The sequence below is a fragment of the Leucoraja erinacea genome, chromosome 14, assembly GCF_028641065.1.
Source record: "Leucoraja erinacea ecotype New England chromosome 14, Leri_hhj_1, whole genome shotgun sequence".
In the NCBI taxonomy this organism is placed as follows: domain Eukaryota; kingdom Metazoa; phylum Chordata; class Chondrichthyes; order Rajiformes; family Rajidae; genus Leucoraja; species Leucoraja erinaceus.
This window is the reverse complement of record NC_073390.1, coordinates 1,274,970-1,294,800: the sequence shown is the minus strand read 5'-3', so window position 1 is coordinate 1,294,800 and position 19,831 is coordinate 1,274,970. Positions and strand designations below refer to the sequence as shown.

Genomic DNA, 19,831 nt, shown 5'->3' with positions numbered 1-19,831 from the left:
ACTTAACGGGACAGGCAGCATCTCTGGAGAAAAGGAATGGGTAACGTCTATCGCCAGGGAGCGCCGACGATGGCAGCTTCGCCAACAGTCTGTCTGTCTTTTCATCTTTTATCGTTATTTTTAGTCTGTTTTAAAAGCTTGTGTTAATGTTCTCTGGTTTGTTTTTTGTGGGGGGGGGAGGGTCGGGTGAAACTTTTTTTCAATCTCTTACCCTACCAGAGATGCGATTGTTTTCCGGATCGTATCTCCGGTCGCTCTGCGGCCTAACACCATGGAGCTGGAGGCCTTGCTCAGGATTGACTTTCAGCTCCACCGCGGGGCCGTGGACTTATCATAAGAGCCGATCCATTGCCTGGGATCGACGCTCCAACCGCAGCCTGCGGATTCCAACTGTGGAGCTCGCAGTCTCGGTTAGAGAGCGATGTTGGGAACTCCAAAGATGCAGGAGGTTTCGACCAGCCCCGACCCGGGGTCAGATCGCACGGCGCGGGGGAGCTGAGATTCCCCCCCGATGCAGGAGCTTGATCGCCCCAACGTGGAGGGCCCTAACACCACTGGCTACGGGAGCCAAGATCGCCCCGTCAACGGAAGACTCGAGACCCCCGAGGATAAAGAAGGGAAGAGATTGAACTTTTTATCGCCTTCCATCACATTGAGGAATGTGGAGGAGTCACTGTGGTGGATGTTTATGTTAAAATGTATTTTGTGTGTTCTGTTGCTTTTTATTGGTATGACTGTATGGCAAATTTCCTTGTATGCTGCAAAACATACTTAGCTAATAAAGTATTATTATGATTCTGATTCCGGTCGAGACCCTTCTTCAGACTGTTGTCAGGGGAGAGGGAGATACATAGACTAGGAAGTGTAAGGTGTGAAATTAGGACAAAGGGAATGGAAATCAAGGAACGTGGTAGAATAGATCATTGTTAGCTGGGAGAAGCTAACATCAAAGCAAGCAGAGATAAAATGTAGTCGGAGACAGTAAGACGTCGGAGAACTGGGTGGTTGGCATGGACGCAGTGGGCTGAAGGGCTGTTTCTATGCGGCATAACCCTACAACTCCATGAATACAAGGAAATGTGGGCAGAATTAGTGGGTCTCTGACAAAGGGATTGTTAAACAAATTAGAGTGTACACTATTGGGGAGTAATTGAGAATAGACTGGCAGGTAGAAAGCAAAGAGCAGGATAGAGAGGTTCTTTTTGAGTTGCTGGGCTATTACTTGTGGGGTGCTTCTGATAATCAGCTGTCAACATCCATATCAAATCATTCGGATATTCGGATATTATCTTGATCCATTCATCCAAGTTTACTGATGATGCAAACCTGGGTGGCAGTTCAAATTAGAAGGAGGGTGCAGAATGGGCTCAAGGGGTTATAACAAGACTAAATGAATAGCAAGGACATGCCACGTGTAATACAAAGTGAAAATAATTATTTCATCCATTTTGAATAAAGGAGGGGCATTTATTTGTGATATTGGGAATGATTGAAAGAAGGTCAAGGAGACCGAGGGTGTTCTTGTACAAGAATCACTGGAAACTAACCTGCAAGGACAACAACAAGTTAGTAAGGTTTAGAATTAAGATAGCGTGGAAACAGGCCCTTCGGCCCGCCAAACATTGATCACCCGTACACTAATTCTATCGTAAACACTATGGACAATTTACAGATGCCAATTAACCTAGAACGTGTATGTCTTTGGAATGTGGGAGGAAACCAGAGCACCCAGAGAAAAGCCACGTGGTCACAGAGAGAATGTACTAACTCTGTACAGGGAGCACCCACCCAGTCAGGATTAAACCAGGGTCTCTGACGCTGTCAAGCAGCAACTCTACCTATTCTGAGGAAAGATATTCTTGCCATAGAGGGAGTACAGAGAAGGTTCACCAGACTGATTCCTGGGATGGCAGGACTTTCATATGAAGAAAGACTGGATAGACTCGGCTTGTACTCGCTAGAATTTAGAAGATCGAGGGGGGATCTTATAGAAACTTACAAAATTCTTAAGGGGTTGGACAGGCTAGATGCAGGAAGATTATTCTCGATGTTGGGGAAGTCCAGAACTAGGGGTCACAGTTTAAGGATAAGAGGGAAATCTTTTAGGACCGAGATGAGAAAATCATTTTTTTACACAGAGAGTGGTGAATCTGTGGAATTTTCTGCCACAGAAGGTAGTTGAGGCCAGTTCATTGGATATATTTAAGAGGGAGTTAGATGTGGCCCTTGTGGCTAAAGTGATCAGGGGGTATGGAGAGAAGGCAGGGATGGGATACTGAGTTGGATGATCAGCCATGATCATATTGAATGGCGGTGCAGGCTCGAAGGGCCGAATGGCCTATTCCTGCACCTATTTTCTATGTTTCTACCATCTATTTTGGCTTGTGGGTTAAAAAGTGCTTCCTAATCCTGATCATGAGTGTCCCTGCACTGATCATAAAATCATGCTGTCATCATCTTGAAACCTCTGCTTTTCTCTAAAAGGTGTACCCTCCCGATGCTGCTATCATCATCATCATGAATTACTGTTGCAACGTCCTTGTTAGTGGAGAGCTTTTCTTATGATATGGTGACAAGAACTGTAGATTATACTGCAAGTGTGGCCTTGCCAAGGGTCAATACAAGTTTGTAATTCATCTAGAAGCAAACACCATGGCTTTGCTTCCATCTTTAAATAAAAATCTCAAACTGCGCTGTCATTCTTTCATTCCCTCTATTTTCGTCATATTACCCTGACAGTATATAAACTCTGTTCCGCTTCACAAAATGCACAGCCCCAATTTGCTGAAGCTATTATGCAACCAATTCTGCAAATTTATTTAAAAAAATTTGCGTGTTGGGACACAATATTAACTCCATCTCCCCAATTTTATATAGTCTACAAATGTTGTGCTAATGGCACCCAAGTTTAAATAATTACATTAGATTGCAGCGATTTAGTTTAGCTTAGAACTACAGCATGGAAACAGGCCCTTCAGCCCATCAAGTCCACACCGACCACCCGGTCACACTAGTTTTATGTTATCCCATTTTATAGGCAATAGACAATAGGTGTAGGAGTAGAGGCCATTCCGCCCTTCGAGCCAGCACCGCCATTCAATGTGATCATGGCTGATCACCCCCAATCAGTACCCCGTTCCTACCTTCTCCCCATATCCCCCGACTCAGCTATTTTTAAGAGACCTATCTAGCTCTCTCTTGAAAGTATCCAGAGAACCTGCCTCCACCGCCCTCTGAGGCAGAGAATTCCACAGACTGACAACTCTGTGAGAAAAAGTGTTTCCTCGTTTCCGTTCTAAATGGCTTACCCCTTATTCTTAAACTGTGGCCCCTGGTTCTGGACTCCCCCAACATTTTCTCATAAACTCCCTACACACTGGGGATAATTTCCAGTGGCCAATTAACCTCCAAGCCCGAACGTCTTTGGGATGTTACATGAAACCCAGCGGAAGTCTACATGGTGACAGGGGGAACGCACAATATCCAGACAGACTGCCCCCGAGGTCAGGAAGGAACCAAGGTCTCTGGCTACTGTGACACCCATTGAACATTAATCTGTTAAGGCACTTCCAAATTGTCACCTAAAATAGACATAAAATGCTCAGTAGGTCAGGCAGCATCTCTGGAGAACAAGGATAGGTGACGTTTTGGGACGGGACCCTTCTTCAGACTGATTGTAGCGGAGGGAGGGGTAACTAGAAGCAAGAAAAGATGGCTTTCCCCCCTCCGCCACAATCAGTCTGAAGAGGGGTCCCATCCCAAAAAGTCACCCATCCATGTTCTCCACAGATGCTGCCTGACTTACTGAGTTACTCCAGCATTTTATGTCCATCTTTGATACAAACAGCATCTGCAGTTCCTTTTTTATTACAGTTAATAATTACCATTGATCTTTATGTTTCTGCTTGTTGTTTTGTAGCTAGTTATTGCCTTTCTGGATAGAAATGATTAAACCCTAAGTCATGGGTATTGCATGCTGTATCTTACTGAATACCAAAATGTCATTGAACATCCACTGTTCCTTGATATTTTCAGACAAAGGCCAGTCAAATCTGCCTTACCTATTGAAATCCCTGTTGGCTATGGTTAATTATGTTTTCCGTATCCAACTGTTTTTCTACTTTCGTTTGAGATAAAACTGAGATTCCATTATTCTTTCCTAACAGTAGTATGAAGAGCTGATCTAAAACACCAAATTCTATACGGCATCAATTAACAAAGAATTCCCAAAACACTTCATAAAAGCATCACCAAATAAAGGAAATTTAAATGTCAGAAGGATATATCAGCCATGATCACAATGAATGGCGATGCTGGCTCGAAGGGCTGAATGGCCTCCTCCTGCACCTATTTTCTACGTTTCTATATCATGCAGACAACACCAAGCTCGATCAAATCAATATGTTGTATTTTAGAGCAGAGGAAAAAGAAAATGGAACAGGCAGCAAAGAGATTCTGAAACTTGGGCCTTTGACAGGTGATAAGCAGCATCATTGTTTGACCAATTATTTTGGAGATGCACAAGCGTCAAAAAATCTGAAGGGATTTGACGATGGAAGGATTTGTAAACAAGGATAAAAATGTTGAAAAATGTTGGGGCAGCACAGTGGCGCAAGCGGTAGAGTTACTGCCTTACAGCGCCAGAGATCAGGGTTTGATCGTGACTTCTGTCTGTACAGAGTTTGTACGTTCTCCCTGCGACCTGTGTGGCTTTTCTTCGGGTGCTCAGGTTTCCTCCCACAGACCAAAGACATACAAGATTCTACGTTAATTGGCTTCGGTAAAAATGGTAAATTGTCAATAATGTGTGTGCAGGATAGCATTGGTGTTTGGGGAATGCTAGTTGGCACAACCTGATGAACCAAAGGGCCTGTTTCCGTGCTGTATCTCTAAACTAAACTAAACCAGGGGCATTACTCAATCATTAATCAAATCAGGAGGCAAGGGGTGATGGGGATGAAACAGAACTTGGTGTGAGTTTGTACACGACAGCACAGTTGTGAACAATTTCCACTTTTTGAAGAGCTGGTACTACTACAACATTTGGACAGGTCCATGGATAGGAATGGTTTAAAGGGCTATGGGCCAAACATGGGCAGGTAGAACTAGCAAAGATATGCCAAATTGGTTGGCAAGGGCAAGTTGGGCTTATGCTGTGTGACTCAATCAATACAACAAGGACTTGCAGTTGAAAAAATGGGCAATTATTAAGATGCCATCGTCATTACAGCGTAGATGAAATCCCTTCAGCCCATCAGGTCTGTGCTTGCTCTCTGAGGCCATAGTCATGGACAATGTAAACAGGCCCTTCGGCCCAACTCACTCATGCTGATTAAGATGCCCATCTAAGCTGGTCCTACTTGCCCACATTTGTATCATAAGCCAAACAGGGATGACAATGTCCACTCTTCACATGATTTTCAAGAAAGAAGCTTCCGAGTGTCCCAGAAACAGGGCTCAAAGGAAACATCAACATCTTGTTATAAACAAGAAGCAAGAGTTTCAGCTGTGGTTTGGTGGACCAAGCCACTCGCTGGAAAGTGTGCACATCCCGCATCTGAAAATGGGATCCTATATTTGCTTAATGAGTTCCAAAGAAAAAGCAATTAACTGATGTAGTAATTATTGGAAGAATAATGGCAGGTCAGCACAGATAGCGGCAAATTATGAGTCACGGGAGTCTGCCAATGCTGGTATCCATAGTAAACAAACTGCTGGAGAAATTGGGACAAGCGGCATCTATGGAGGTAAATGGACAGGAAAGGTTTCAGGTCAGGACCCTTCTTCAGATAAGGTTTTGCATAGTAGGCTGCTCTGGAAGGTAGATCGCATTGGGATCCAGGGAGAACTAGGCAACTGCATAGAAAATTGGCTTTGTGGATGGATGCAGTGAATGATGGTGGAAGGTTGCTTTTCGGACTGGAGGCCGGCAACTAGTCTTGTGCTTCAGGGTTCAGTGCTGGGCCCATTGCTGTTTGTGGTTTATATCAACTATTTGGATGAGCATGTACAAGGCATGATTACTAAATTTGCAGATGACACTAAGGTAGATGGCATTTTGGATAGCAAAGGTGGCTTTCAAAGATTACAGCAGGATTTAATGCCAACCTGGACAGGATGTCACAGTGAATGGTAGGGTTCTGGGGTGTGTAGCAAAGCAGAGGGATCTCGGAGTGCAGCTAAAAGGAGATGTTGAATAAGCTTGGAATGTTTTCTCTGGAGTGTTGGAGGTTGAGAGGAGACTTGATAGAAGTATATAAAAATAATGAGAGGCATAGACAGTCAGAACCTATAGAGCCAGAGTACATTTGTGTGGGCAAGTCTAGCCGAAGGATCTGTTTCCATGCTGTATGACTCCAATAGACAGGGTAACATTCACAGTCTTTTCCCCTAGGGTCAGAGAATCAAAGACAAGAGCTAAGTTACAGAGATAGGTTGAATAAGTTAGGTCTTTATTCTCTGGAGCGCAGAAGTTTAAGGGGGGACTTGATAGAGGTCTTTAAAATGATGAGAGGGATAGACAGAGTTGATGTGGACAAGCTTTTTCCCTTTGAGAATAGGGAAGATTCAAACAAGAGGACATGACTTCAGAATTAAGGGACAGAAGTTTAGGGGTAACATGAGGGGGAACTTCTTTACTCAGAGAGTGGTAGCGGTGTGGAATGAACTTCCAGTGGAAGTGGTGGAGGCAGGTTCATTGGTATCATTTAAAAATAAATTGGATAGGCATATGGATGAGAAGGGAATGGAGGGTTATGGTATGAGTGCAGGCAGGTGGGACTAAGGGAAAAAAGTTGTTCGGCACGGGCTTGTAGGGCCAAGATGGCCTGTTTCCGTGCTGTAATTGTTATATGTTATATGGTTATATGGAGGGGCAAAATGTAATACAAAACTGAAGAGGTTGGTGTCTATATGTGGAATGAGACAGATATTACAACAGCAGTTAGAACATAGAACAATACATCACAGGAACAGGCCATTCATCCCACAGTGTCTATGCCGAACATGATGCCTAGTTAAACTGATCACATCTGCCTATACATGATTCATATCCCTATACCCCCTGCACTTTCATTGCCAATCTAAAGTCCTCTTAAATGCCACTATCTGCCTCCACCTGGTAATACGTTCCACACCCCTACCACTATCTGTGTAACAGACTTGTCCCGCACATCTCCATTGAACTATTCCCCCCACCATGTGCCAGTTTTCTGTGTGGGATTGGCAGTGAAGTGTTCACAGTGTCCCGAACTGTCCTGGGGCCCACACGTAGATGATATCACAAAGAAAGCATGCCAGCGATTCCCTTGGAAGTTTAAAGAGATAGAATTTATAGACACAGTGGAAACAGGCCCTTTGGCCCATCAAGTCCACACTGACTATCGACCACCCATTCACATTGGTTCCATGGGTTATTTTACATGGGCCAATGTTCTAACCAACAAACTCACATCTTTGAGATGTGGGAGGAAACCTGAGCACCCAGCGGAAACCCAGGTGGAGAACTTGCAAACTTCACATAGACAGCACCCAATGCCAGGATCGAAAGGTTCTGACTATCTATGCCAGGGGTTTCCAACCTTTTTCATCCCGTTTACCCCAGGCAACTCTAATAGCACATAACAATGTTGTTTCACTTATTTATGAACAATTCATGATGCACAGATACCAGAACCAAACACAGTCAGTCAATGAGAAAAAATATGCACAAATCCAGAATCAACACATTTACCCCCTGGGTAGGCAAAATTTATCCCAGGCTGGGAACCTTTGGTCGATGCCTTTCATAATTGTATATACTTCTCTCGTCTCCCCTCAACCCCCGATGTTCCAGAGAAAACAATCCAAGTCTATCTGCAGCTGAAACCCTCTAATCCGGGTAGCATTCTGATGAAAGCCTCAACAGCTTTCCTGCAAAGGGGCGACCAGAACTGCACACTATACACCAAATTATATTTAGAAGACACTAGGACAGGTACATGGATAAGAAAGATTGAGAGGGATATGGTCCATACGCGGGAAATGCAACAATCTTAGATGGAACATCTTGGTTGGCACAGGCGAGTTGGGCTGAAGGGCCTGTTTCCGTGCTGTTTAACTATGACTAATTGCTTTGATCTCTGTTCTTGCTGGAAAGAGCAATGTGTGATAATCGGGAAAGGAAGGAATCAGAATTCTGCCACATTTTCTCATCTATTTTCAGCCACCAATAAAACAATTTTATAATGTGAGCTTTCTGATGATTGAACGAATTGTAAAATCTTAACGGTGCAGTAAAAATCTTTATGGCACAGGACAATAAATGAAGCTGAAATAATAGTGAAATGTGGCCCAACACTAATGATTTATATTATTTAACGAGGCCCCGTTCAATAACAAATCGAGGCTAAAAAGTGAACAGAAAATTAGGAATTTAAAGAGAGAGAAATATTTTAGTCTACTTCAGTGTGTGTGTGTGTGTGTGTGTGTGTGTGTGTGTGTGTGTGTGTGTGTGTGTGTGTGTGTGTGTGTGTGTGTGTGTGTGTGTGTGTGTGTGTGTGTGTGTGTGTGTGTGTGTGTGCAGAAAATGTGTAGTATCTGTATGCAGCTACATATACTGAACAGATATATATATATATATATATATATACACACACACACACACATACAAACATAGAAACATAGAAATTAGGTGCAGTAGTAGGCCATTCGGCCCTTCGAGCCTGCACAGCCATTCAATATGATCATGGCTGATCATCCAACTCAGTATCCCGTACCTGCCTTCTCTCCATACCCTCTGATTCCCTTGGCCACAAGGGCCACATCTAACTCCCTCTTAAATATAGCCAATGAACTCGCCTCAACTACCCTCTGTGGCAGAGAGTTCCAGAGATTCACCACTCTCTGTGTGAAAAAAGTTCTCCTCATCTCGGTTTTAAAGGATTTCCCCCTTATCCTTAAACTGTGACCCCTTGTCCTGGACTTCCCCAACATCGGGAACAATCTTCCTGCATCTAGCCTGTCCAACCCCTTAAGAATTTTGTAAGTTTCTATGGAGCATACATATATATATATACACACACACTGAACTTCTTTTTTCCTCTTGTTTATTATATTGTTTACAGTGTACTATTTTTACATATTCCGTTGTGCTGTTGCAAGCAAGAATGGCATTATTCTACCTGGGACACATGACAATAAAACACTTGCGTACAACTGACAACTAATATTCCTCCATCTGCCGACTCCATCTCCATCAGGGATAGTTAAGAGTCCACAATTGGAGTGTAGATGTCTCAGATGGTTATAGGTCTGGCAGAGAGTACACCTGAGATAGTTACAGTTTAGTTTAATTTATTGTCATGTGTACCGAGGTACAGTGAAAAGCTTCTGACCTGTCAGCAGAAAGACAATACATTATTACAGTCGAACCATTTACATTGTATAGATACATGATAAGGGAATGGCATCTAGTGCTGCAGGAATAGAGATTTAAGAGTGTGGAGTGATTGTAATATGTGACTGCAGATCTACTTCTGTGGCTAGCAGGCAAATCGTCGCCCGAGCTGGTCGCCATCTTGGAATCCAAGGAGACCAAGCTTGGAATCTTGGAGGCCAAGAATGGCAAATCCGTGGAAGGATTTAAAAACATGAATGAGAATTACTGAAGTGGCATTGATAACCAGAAACCACTGCACAGAGTATGTGAAGAGGTCCCATCCCAGCGTGTATGACACTATGACTTGCTGGGAGTTGAGCTACATGACAGACACCATGTCCACGGATGGTCTGATGCGTACAGAGATAATGTGGAGCATGGCTCAGAGATCATTGTGGTCACATTTAAAGGTAACAAAGACACAGGCAATCACTTCTGCAGATAAACTGAGGGTCAGCAGAAGGACATGCACTGCCATAAGTAAATACACCGTTTCAGAAGGTTGCCAGGAAAATGGATAGCTGGGATTCACAGCTCATTTCACAGACCAAAGGGAAAGGTTTTGTTTGGTCTTCCCAACACTTGCACGGCATGTTTTGGGAAGGAGCTGCAGATGCTGAAAATAGACACAAATACTGGAGTAACATTAGAGATGGCCAGACAGCATCTCTGAAGAAAAGGGATAGATTACATTTTCACGTTGACACCCTTCTTCAGACTGAGTCAGGATAAAGGGGAACTAGAGATATAGATGGTGATGTAGAAAAACATAGAACAAATGAATGAAAGATATGCAAAAAAGTAACAATGACAAAGAAAACAGGCCATTGTTAGCTGTGGCCTTGGTGAGATGCAGCACTGACAATGAGATTCAACAAGATGACTTTGAAGCTAGTATGATTCAGGTGGGGGAGGGATGGAGAGAGAGGGAGGATGGAAGAGTTACTTGAAAGAGAAATCAAATTCATACACATGGGATGTAAGCTGCCCAAGCAAAATATGAGATGCTGTTCCTCCAATTTATGTTTGGCCTCACTCATCATACCATTTGGCCTAATCATACCGCTGGGTTGTCCATGGCATTATGTCTGCTCATCAAAATACTGGATTAAGGATTTCAGCATGACAATGTAAAAATAGTAGCCTTCACAAGGAGTAATTTTCCTCATATTTAATGATAAGGAAATATTTATTATTTAATATATATATCGGGTTTCGCCCCAAAATGTCATCCATTCCTTCGCCCCAGAGATGCTGCCTGTCCTGTCGAGTTAATCCAGTTTTTTGTGTCCTTCTTTTTTAATATATATATATATGCACATTTAAAAAAATTAATAATATGAATAAATATTAAATATTAAATATTAAATAATATGAATACATATTAAATATTAAATATATTAAATAATATAAATGTATATTTAATCCAGTCATCACTGACATTCCCAGCCCTCACTGGTAATGGAATCACAGCAGTCCTCCAGGTAAATTTCTCCCCATAACATTGTTGGATCAGGAGTTCCATGATTTGGATCCAGACATTTGTCTATTTTAGCGGATAGTCCATAATTCATCACAAAGTGGACAAGGTGCCCTTCATTCAAGGAGGACCTTTTAAAATAATTCCTCTACAAACAAAAACATCAACTGAAACATTCTGAAATATATTTACAGGGGACACTTAGTTCCCTGGTAGCAGGATTCACAGAGAAACCTGCAGTCAATGGTGTTCCCACACGCCTTCTTCCCCAGCCTTTTATGGTGATCAATAAAGGGGAAAATGGTCATATCCTGATGACTATTCCAAGTCAAGTGCCAGTTCCTCCTGTACATATCAGCTTCACTTACTCTAGTATTTGGTAATGCAACATCCTCCATCTAACCAATGCAGATGATTCATGAAAAAGCCAATCGGCAGCAAAACATGCCAAACTTGGCAAGGCCGTGAGCACACCAGCGCATACATTAGCCAGATACTACCTGGAATTAGCCCCATAATTCTTATAAAGATTTAATATCAATCAGAGAGGCAAATTCTTCACTCAAATGGTGGTGGGTATATGGAACGAGCTGCCAGGAAAAATGGTCGAGGCAGGTATTATAGCAGCATTTAAAATACACTTGCTGTGATATATGGAAAGGAAAGGTTTAGAGGGAAATGGGGCAAATGGGACTAGGTTAGATGTGGCGTCTTGGTTGACATGCACAAGTTGGGCCGAAGGGGAATGTTTCCATGCCTTATGACTCTATTAGACGTTGCAGAGAGGTGTGCGTGTAGCCCAGATCAACTTCCCCACCACTGACTTAGAGTAGTGGAGAGTCATAGAGTCAACAGTGTGGAAACAAGTCCCTAGGCCCAACTGGACCACGCTGATCAACAGGCCACATCTACACTAGTCCCACCTGCCCATTCTTGTCCAATAATCCTTTAAACCTATCCTTTCCATGTACCTGTCCAAATGTCCCTCCCCTAAACCCCCCTCCCCTCCACACACCCCTACCCCCTTCCCTCCCCCCTCCCTGCCCCCCCCCCCCCCACCCCTCTCACCCCCCCTCTCTCACCCCCCTCTCTCTCCTCCCCCTCTCTCCTCCCCCCCTCCCTCTCCTCCCCCCCTCCCCCCTCTCTCTCTCTCTCCCCCTCCTCCCCTCCATTAGCGTGAGTGGGGGGGGGGGGTGTAGTTAGTGTGTGACGCTGCATGCCGCCTCCCCCTCCCCCCACAATCGCACGTTGGGGGAACAGACCCAACGGGTCTGCACTTGGTCTAGTTCCTTATATATTCACGTACCTGTCTAAACACCCCTGTAAATGTCACGGCCATATCTGCCCACCCCAGCAAAACCTCCAATGCAGTCTATGTGTAAAAAACTTGCAATGCACATTTCCGTTAAACCTTTTCCTTCTCACATTCAAACTATGCCTTCTAGTGTTTGACATTTTGAGCCTGGGGAAAAGAGACTTTATTTCTATGACTCTCATAATTTTATAAACTTCTCTCAGGTCTCCTCCCAGCCTTTGACACTCCAGAGGACATTACAGGTTTGGCCTATCTCTCCTTATAACTAATGCCCTGTAATCCAGGTAGCATCCTGGTGAGCCTCTTGTGTAGGTTATTGAGGGAGGGAAGGGAGGATATTGCAGGGGCCTGAACGAGGATCCTTGTTTCTTCTCTAGCCACAGGCGAGGTCCCAGAGGACTGGAGAATGACCAATGGTGTTCCTTTGTTTAAGGGAAGTAGAGATTATCCCAGGAACTTTTGGCTGGTGAGCCTCAGGTCAGTGTTAGGGGAACTATTAGAGAGAAATCTTTGAGATAGGATTTACTCCCATTTTTAAAAAAAAGGGCTAATTGAGGTTAGCCAGCATAGACGTGCCTCACTAACGTGAATGTGTTTTTTCGAGGAGGTGACAAAGATAGAGGTAGGGAGGTAGGGAAGGTATTGATGAAGGCATGTTGTGGAGATGGATATGGTGATAACGTCCATCATGGCAGGTTGATCCAGAAAATGAAGATGTACAGGATTCACAATGACTTGGTTGATGGGTTCAGTACTGGCTTATTCATGCAAGTCAGATGATTGTGGTGGAAAGAAGATATTCTGGCTGGAGGTCTGCGGCCAGCAGAGTTCCGCATAGATCTGTGCTGGGAACACTGCTGTTTGTGATACATATAAAAATGACCTAGCTGGAAATGTATACCAATTGATCAGTTAGTTTGCTGACAACATCAAAATTGGATGAGTTGCAGACAGTGAGGAATGCTGTAGGAGGATACAGCAAGATATCGACCAGCTGAAGAAATGTGCAGAGAAATGGCAGATCGCGTTTATCCCGAGCAATTGTGAGGTGTTGCACTTTGGGAGGCTAAATGTAAGGGGAAAGTATACACTTAATGCAAGACTCTTAACAGCATTGATGTCAAAGTCCATGATTCACTTAAGATGGTAGCACATAGATAGGGTGGTTTAGAAGGTGTATGGTATGCTTGCCTTCATTGCTAGAGGGCTTTAATACAAGAGTCAGGAAGTTATGATGCAACATTATAGGGATTTGGTTAGGCTGCAAGTGGAGTTTGGCGTGTAGTTCTGGTCATCCCACTTCAGAAAAAATGTGGAAGCTTGGGAGAGGGTGCATTAGAGGTTTGCCAGAATGTTGCCTGGATTAGGAGGATTCAGTTACCACGAGAGGTCGGTTGGACTTTGATTTCTCCAGAACGTTGGAGGTTGAGGAGAGACTTGATAGAAATATATAAAATAGAGAGGCATAGACAGTCAGAACCTTTCTCCCAGGGTGGAAATGTCCAGTGCTAGTGGGCATAGATGGAGGGTGAAAGGAGAATAGTTTGATGGAGATGTGCGGTGCACTTTATTTTTAACACAGAGGAGTCTGGAATGCACTGCCAGGGGTGGTGGCTGATATGATAGTGGTGTTTAAGAGGCTTTTAGATAGACATTCAAGAGTGGAGAGAATGAAGAATAAGGACCGTGTCCAGGCTGGTGAGATCAGTGTTAACTTGGCATTGTGTTTGGCACACACATTGTGGGCCCATGGGTCCATTCCCGTGCCGTACTGTTCTATGCAGGAAGGAACTGCAGATGCTGGTTTAAACCGAAGATAGACACAGAATGCTGGAGGAGCTCAGCGGGACAGACAGCATCTCTGGAGAGAAGGAAAGGGTGATGTTCCGGGTCAAGACCCCTTTCCTTTAAACCCCCCAAAGTGGTTAATGTGTGTATATATATATATATATATATATGTGTGTGTGTGTGTGTGTGTGTGTGTGTGTGTGTGTGTGTGTGTGTGTGTGTGTGTGTGTGTGTGTGTGTGTATATATATCCCTGTGTGTGTGTGTGTGTATATATAATATATATATATATATGTGTGTGTGTGTGTGTATATATATATATATTATATATATATAATATATATATATATATATATATATATATGCGTGTGTGTGTGTATATATATATATGTGTATATATATATATATATATATATAAAACTGATCTATGTTCTGCTGTATCCCTTGACAACCTTCTTCACTGCCCACGGCTCAACCGAGTGTCGTCTTGTGATGTCTGCAAATTAAAACATCGGCCGTTGAGTAATCCCTTTTCAATTTGGAAACTTGCTCCTTATAAGTTAGACAGCACTGGGGAAATGTCCCAACTCAGGTCTGATGATGTGTAATCAAACTAGTTGCTCAGAAGATGCAGGAAACTGGTCGTAACTATTATTGGCATCAGCTGAGGCCTTTGTAAGAAATTCTTAACAATTCTATGAAGAAAGCGTTCATTTGAAGCCTCTCGAAGCATTTCTGAGCTCGAAATGATTGTACTTTGAATGAAAACAGTGCCGAACGTCTTTCCGAATGGCGCGATTCCCACACACACACACACACCGTGTTAACAAGAAATCATCTCACACATCTAACAACAAATATCTACAATGTGGCAAACTACAATTTGCTAATTGTCAAGGCCGGATTTCAATGGGAAAAGAATGCACGTGGGCTATACATCAAGAACCTTGTTTATATCTGTACTGGCAGCCACACAGTGAACACAAACAGCTGCGGCGATAGTCTTACTTCACGGCGCAGGAGTGAGTGGGTGAACAGTGAAGTGAGAGAGACAGACATACATACATACACATCCAAGAGCAATGTGAGGAGACGCGGGTCACAGGGCTGAACACGGACCCAGGCTGGTGCACGGTGCTAGTATGAGGGAAAGTAAGCTTACCAGAGTCTGCTCATAGTGTAGAGCGCCGCGGTTCTCCTCTGCTCCAGCCATGTCTGTGCCTGCGTCTGTAGCAGCGGCCGCCTGCTGCTGCTGCTGCTGTAACACACAAGCTTGTCAGTTGCCGAGCCGAGCGGAGCGCACCACTCGCTGCCGCGGCCAGGGATGAATGGTGTTGCTCTACCGCCCCGCCACCCTGCCCGGACAGCAGCCCAGCACAGGACACCTACCCCCACTCTGCCCCAGCCCACTACACTCCCCCCAGCGCCCAGCTCCACCAACAACAGCGGGCAGCTGCAGACCAGCGGACACTGGCTGTAACCCGTGCTCACCCACACTGTGGGCTGAGTTACACTGCGGAGCGCAGTTCCGGGTATATACCGGCAGCTCCGCACACAAGTATGTGCCCACTGCCCTTTAGTCAAACCCACTCAAGGTGCAACATGTTTTTACAACGCAGCCGCGGCGGGAGCATTAAAACACCCCACAGACCGGCTGTGTTAATGCTGTGTTATTCTGAGACCTCTCGGAATAGTATAATAGACTCCCTTGTATTTCTCCCCGGCCTGGTTTTACTCCAGCCAGTTCTTGTTTTCGCTGTGCTTTTCTTCATTGCGGGTCGCTGATCAAATCATAGGCTGTCAATGGCGTTTTTTATTGAAGTTTCTAATATTTAATAATCTGATGTGTGCCATTCTGCGACCCTCAGTTTTCCTGTTCACGTTGACAAGGTCGGTAACTGCAGTTTGTTTTACTCGAGCCTAAACCAGGACCGGCAAAGGCCAGATAACGACTGCTGAAAGAGGGAAGATCAACAATACAAGATAAACAACCATTAATATCCACCGTGAGGACTGGGGTTGGGCCTTAGTGCGAGGCTGTGAGTTATTGCTGCAGTCATTATTGTTTTCATAAGGCATCCGTAAACGTGTGTAGGAAGGAACTGCAGATGCTGGTTTACACCGAAGATGGATACAAAATGCTGGAGTAACTCAGCGGGACAGACAGCATCTCTGGAGAGACAATGGGTGATGTTTCTGGTCAAGACCCTTCTTTAGACTGAGAATCAGGGGAGGGTGAGACTAGGGATAGGGGACACCTTACTCTACCATATCTCTAGTCTCCTCCTCCCCTCAGTCTGAAGAAGGGTCTTGAGCCAAAATATCACCCATTCCTTCTCTCCAGAGATGCTGCCTGTCCCACTGAGTTACTCCAGCATTTTTGTGTCTATCTTCCTTAAACATGTTGGTTGTTTCAGATATGCGCAGACTTTCTTCATTTGCCAGAACCTTTCTTTCATTTCTCCAGAACCAGGGGCCACTGTTTAAGAATAAGGAGTAAGCCATTTAGAACGGAGACGAGGAAACACTTTTTCTCACAGAGAGTAGTGAGACTGTGGAATTCTCGGCCTCCGAGGTTCTCTGGATGCTTTCAAGAGAGAGCTAGATAGGGCTCTTAAAAATAGCGGAGTCAGGGGATAAGGGGAGAAGGCAAGAACAGGGTACTGATTGGGGATGATCAGCTATGATCACATTGAATGGCTCGGAGGGTCGAATGGCCTACTCCTGCACCTATTGTCTATTGTCTATTTGCTTTTCTGAGAGGCCTCCATTTACTGTGGCAGAGGATTGTCAAAAACACAGACAAAAAAGGGTTCCTGTCTCCTTTCCTTGAAACTAGTGTTTAATTGTAAATCTAATTAGTTGGTGGAAGCTGGGAGTTGGCATCAGCCACCAACAATCCTCATCGATCCCTTGCCTTCGTTCTGAAGAAGGGTCCCGACCCTGAGCGTCACCCATCCGAAACGCGCTGAGTTACTCTAGAACTTTTTGTCCCTTCTGTCTAATCCTGTTTATCTGTGGAGAGACCAAAGACAGCAGGCAGGTTCTGAAGATGGAGGATTCTTGCCAGACTACCACGGCACCTCCCTTGTCGGCAGGTTTGATGATAATGTCGGGGTTGCTGCTGAGTGAGCGGAGGGCTGTACTTACACAGAGGGTGAGGCTAGAGTCAGTAAGGAGAGTGGAAAAGTTGAGACGGTTGATGTCACGCCTGCAGTTAGAAATGAAAAGGTCTAAAGAGGGTAGAAGGCTGTCTGGGGAAGCCCAAGAGGAGAAGACCGGTGGATACACGTGAATAGGTCATCACTGGTCTGAGGAAGGGTCTGGACCAGAAACGTCACCTATTCTGTTTCTCCAGAGGTGCTGCTATACCCGCTGAGTTACTCCAGCTTTTTGTGCCTGGCAGGTTCTGAAACTGTACCATGTGCTGGAAAGCAGCAGTAGTTGCTGTGTGTCTCTGCTTTCTCTGGAAATACGAGTCTTTTGAGTAACAAAACCTGTCTTTGGTGTTACAGATGATCCTTGCATCATTGTAATGTCAACTCCCATTTACAGCAGCAGTTGCCTACCCGTTTCCAGTGAGTATCACCAAGTTGTACATAGAACAGTACAGCACAGGAACAGGCCATTCAGCCCACAATGTTTGTACCCAAGAGGAGAGATAACTCCAGGGGCACACTGCCGAATCATCATTCACACGAATCAGCCGATTGCCACTGCCAAAGTTGCTACTCATAAATAATTGCAAGATTTTCATTCCTCTGGAGAAATCTTGAATCCAACTGGCCAGGCAGTGAACCGGCTAAAAGTTGGCTGCCTAAAGTCAATGGAAAGTAACATCAGGCATGTATAAAATGGGCATGTTCTCTACTGTATTCAGCACCTTGTGTGATGTGTGCTTAAAATACCATTTACCCTTTGTTCTGGTACGAGTCTGGAAGTAGTCACAAGCTGTTCTCATTGATCAGTCAAAGTACTTCAATCTGTAATAATATATTTGAGATGGAGACAAAAAGGTGGTTCAGGCAGTGCCTTTTCTCCAGAGATACTGCCTGACCCGCTGAGTTACTCCAGCTTTTTTGTGCCTTTTCTCCAGAGATATTCTGTGTTATTCTGAGACCACTTGCGACAGTATACTAGACACCCTTGTATTTCTCCCCAGCCTGGTTTCACTCCAGCCAGTCCTTGTTTTATTTCTACTTTTGTTCATTTTGCTATTGAGGGAGTGCAGCGTTGGTTCACCAGTTTAATTCCCGGGATGGGAATTCCCAGAATCAAGAGTTAGATAGAATGTAGACAAAAATGCTGGAGAAAGTCAGGGGTGAGGCAGCATCTATGGAGTGAAGGAATCGGTGATGTTTTGGGTCGAGACCCTTCTTCAGAGTTAGATAGAGCTCTTGAAGGTAGCGGAGTCAAGGGATATGGGGAGAAGATTGGAACGGGGTACTGATTGTGGATGATCAGCCATGATCACATTGAATGGCGGTGCTGGCTCGAAGGGCCTAATGGCCTACTCCTGCACCTATTGTCTATAATCAGTACCCTGTTCCTGTTTTCTCCCCACATCCCTTGATTCCGTTAGCCCCAAGAGCTAAATCTATATCGACACAAATAGGTGAAGTAACCCAGCGGGTCAGGCAGTGCCATTTCTCCAGAGATTCTGCCTGACCCGCTGAGTTAGTCCAGCATTTTGTGCATTTTCTCCAGAGATGCTACCTGACCCACTGAGTTACTCCAGCTTTTTGTGTCCCTCTTCGGTTTAAACCAGCATCTGCAGATCCTTCTTAGACATAATATATTTGAGGTTGAGATGCCAATGACTCTTACGATTTCTAATACCTGGAATATATTCCAGAAATAAAAGTCAGTCAAGTGCCTGCACGTATACTTTTAACACGTTGTGTTGCAATATTAATAAGCTGCTAAATGTGAATGTGTTTCCAGTCAAGTGATGTTTTTCTGGGGGGGGGAGAGTGGGGACAGGTATCGGAGCTGATGATCAGATTCTTGCCCTGCTAACTCCCAAACACTCTTCAGCTCTTGTCCTGCTATTGGAGAGGTGAGCAAATGAAGTGTCTATGTGGTGTAGCATAATTGAATGTTTTAGATTTGTTTTACAATTCAGATCTATCACTGATTAACACTATCTGGGTTGGAGGTAAGAGGAGCTATGTTAAATGTTGCAACCTAATGAGCCACATTTGTTAATGATTTGTTACTGGTTCGGATTTACTTGTAATGAATTTGATTTGTGCATTATAGATAAAGGGTAAAAGCTATTTTACCACACAGTTGCACAGCTGATAGAGCTGCTGCTGGCTCACAGCGTTAGAGACCTGGGATTGATCCTGATGTCAGGTACTGTTTGTGTGGAGCTTCCACATTCTCTCTGTGACTGGATTTCCGCTGGGTGCTCCAATTTCCGCCCACTTTCCAAAGACGTGCGGTGTAATCGGCGAGAACAAGCGCAGGCTCGCGGCTTGTTACGCTGAACACCTCCGCTCAGTCCGCCTGGACCTATGTGATCACCCTGTTGCTAAACACTTTAACTCCCCTCCCATTCCCACACTCACCTTTCTGTCCTGGGCCTCCTCCACTATCAGATTGAGGCCCAATACAAATTGGAGGAACCACACCTCATATTTCCCATGGACAGCTTACAACCCAACGGTATGAATAGAAATAAAAACGTCACCCATTCCTTCTCTCCAATGATGCTGCCTGACCCGCTGAGACACTCCAGCACTTTGTGTCTAGGAGATTAGTGGGCAAAATTAGGGCACATGGGATCTGGGGGTCCTTGTTCAGCAGTCACTGAAAGTAAGCATGCA

The 19,831-nt window shown here is 44.5% G+C and overlaps 1 protein-coding gene across 2 annotated transcripts in view; it reads right to left on the bottom strand.

The window, feature by feature from the left end:
* LOC129703182 (chloride channel protein 2-like) overlaps positions 1–15,413 on the bottom strand; it is a 496,183-nt gene extending 480,770 nt beyond the window's left edge. Inside the window, exon 1 of one of the 2 annotated variants that reach the window (XM_055645357.1) lies at positions 15,163–15,413. In XM_055645357.1, the coding sequence (XP_055501332.1) occupies positions 15,163–15,213 (51 nt within the window). In that variant the 5' untranslated portion in view covers positions 15,214–15,413. The remainder of the gene's footprint in view (positions 1–15,162) is intronic. The other variant, XM_055645358.1, reaches the window with a different exon arrangement.
* Positions 15,414–19,831: the final 4,418 nt, after the last annotated feature.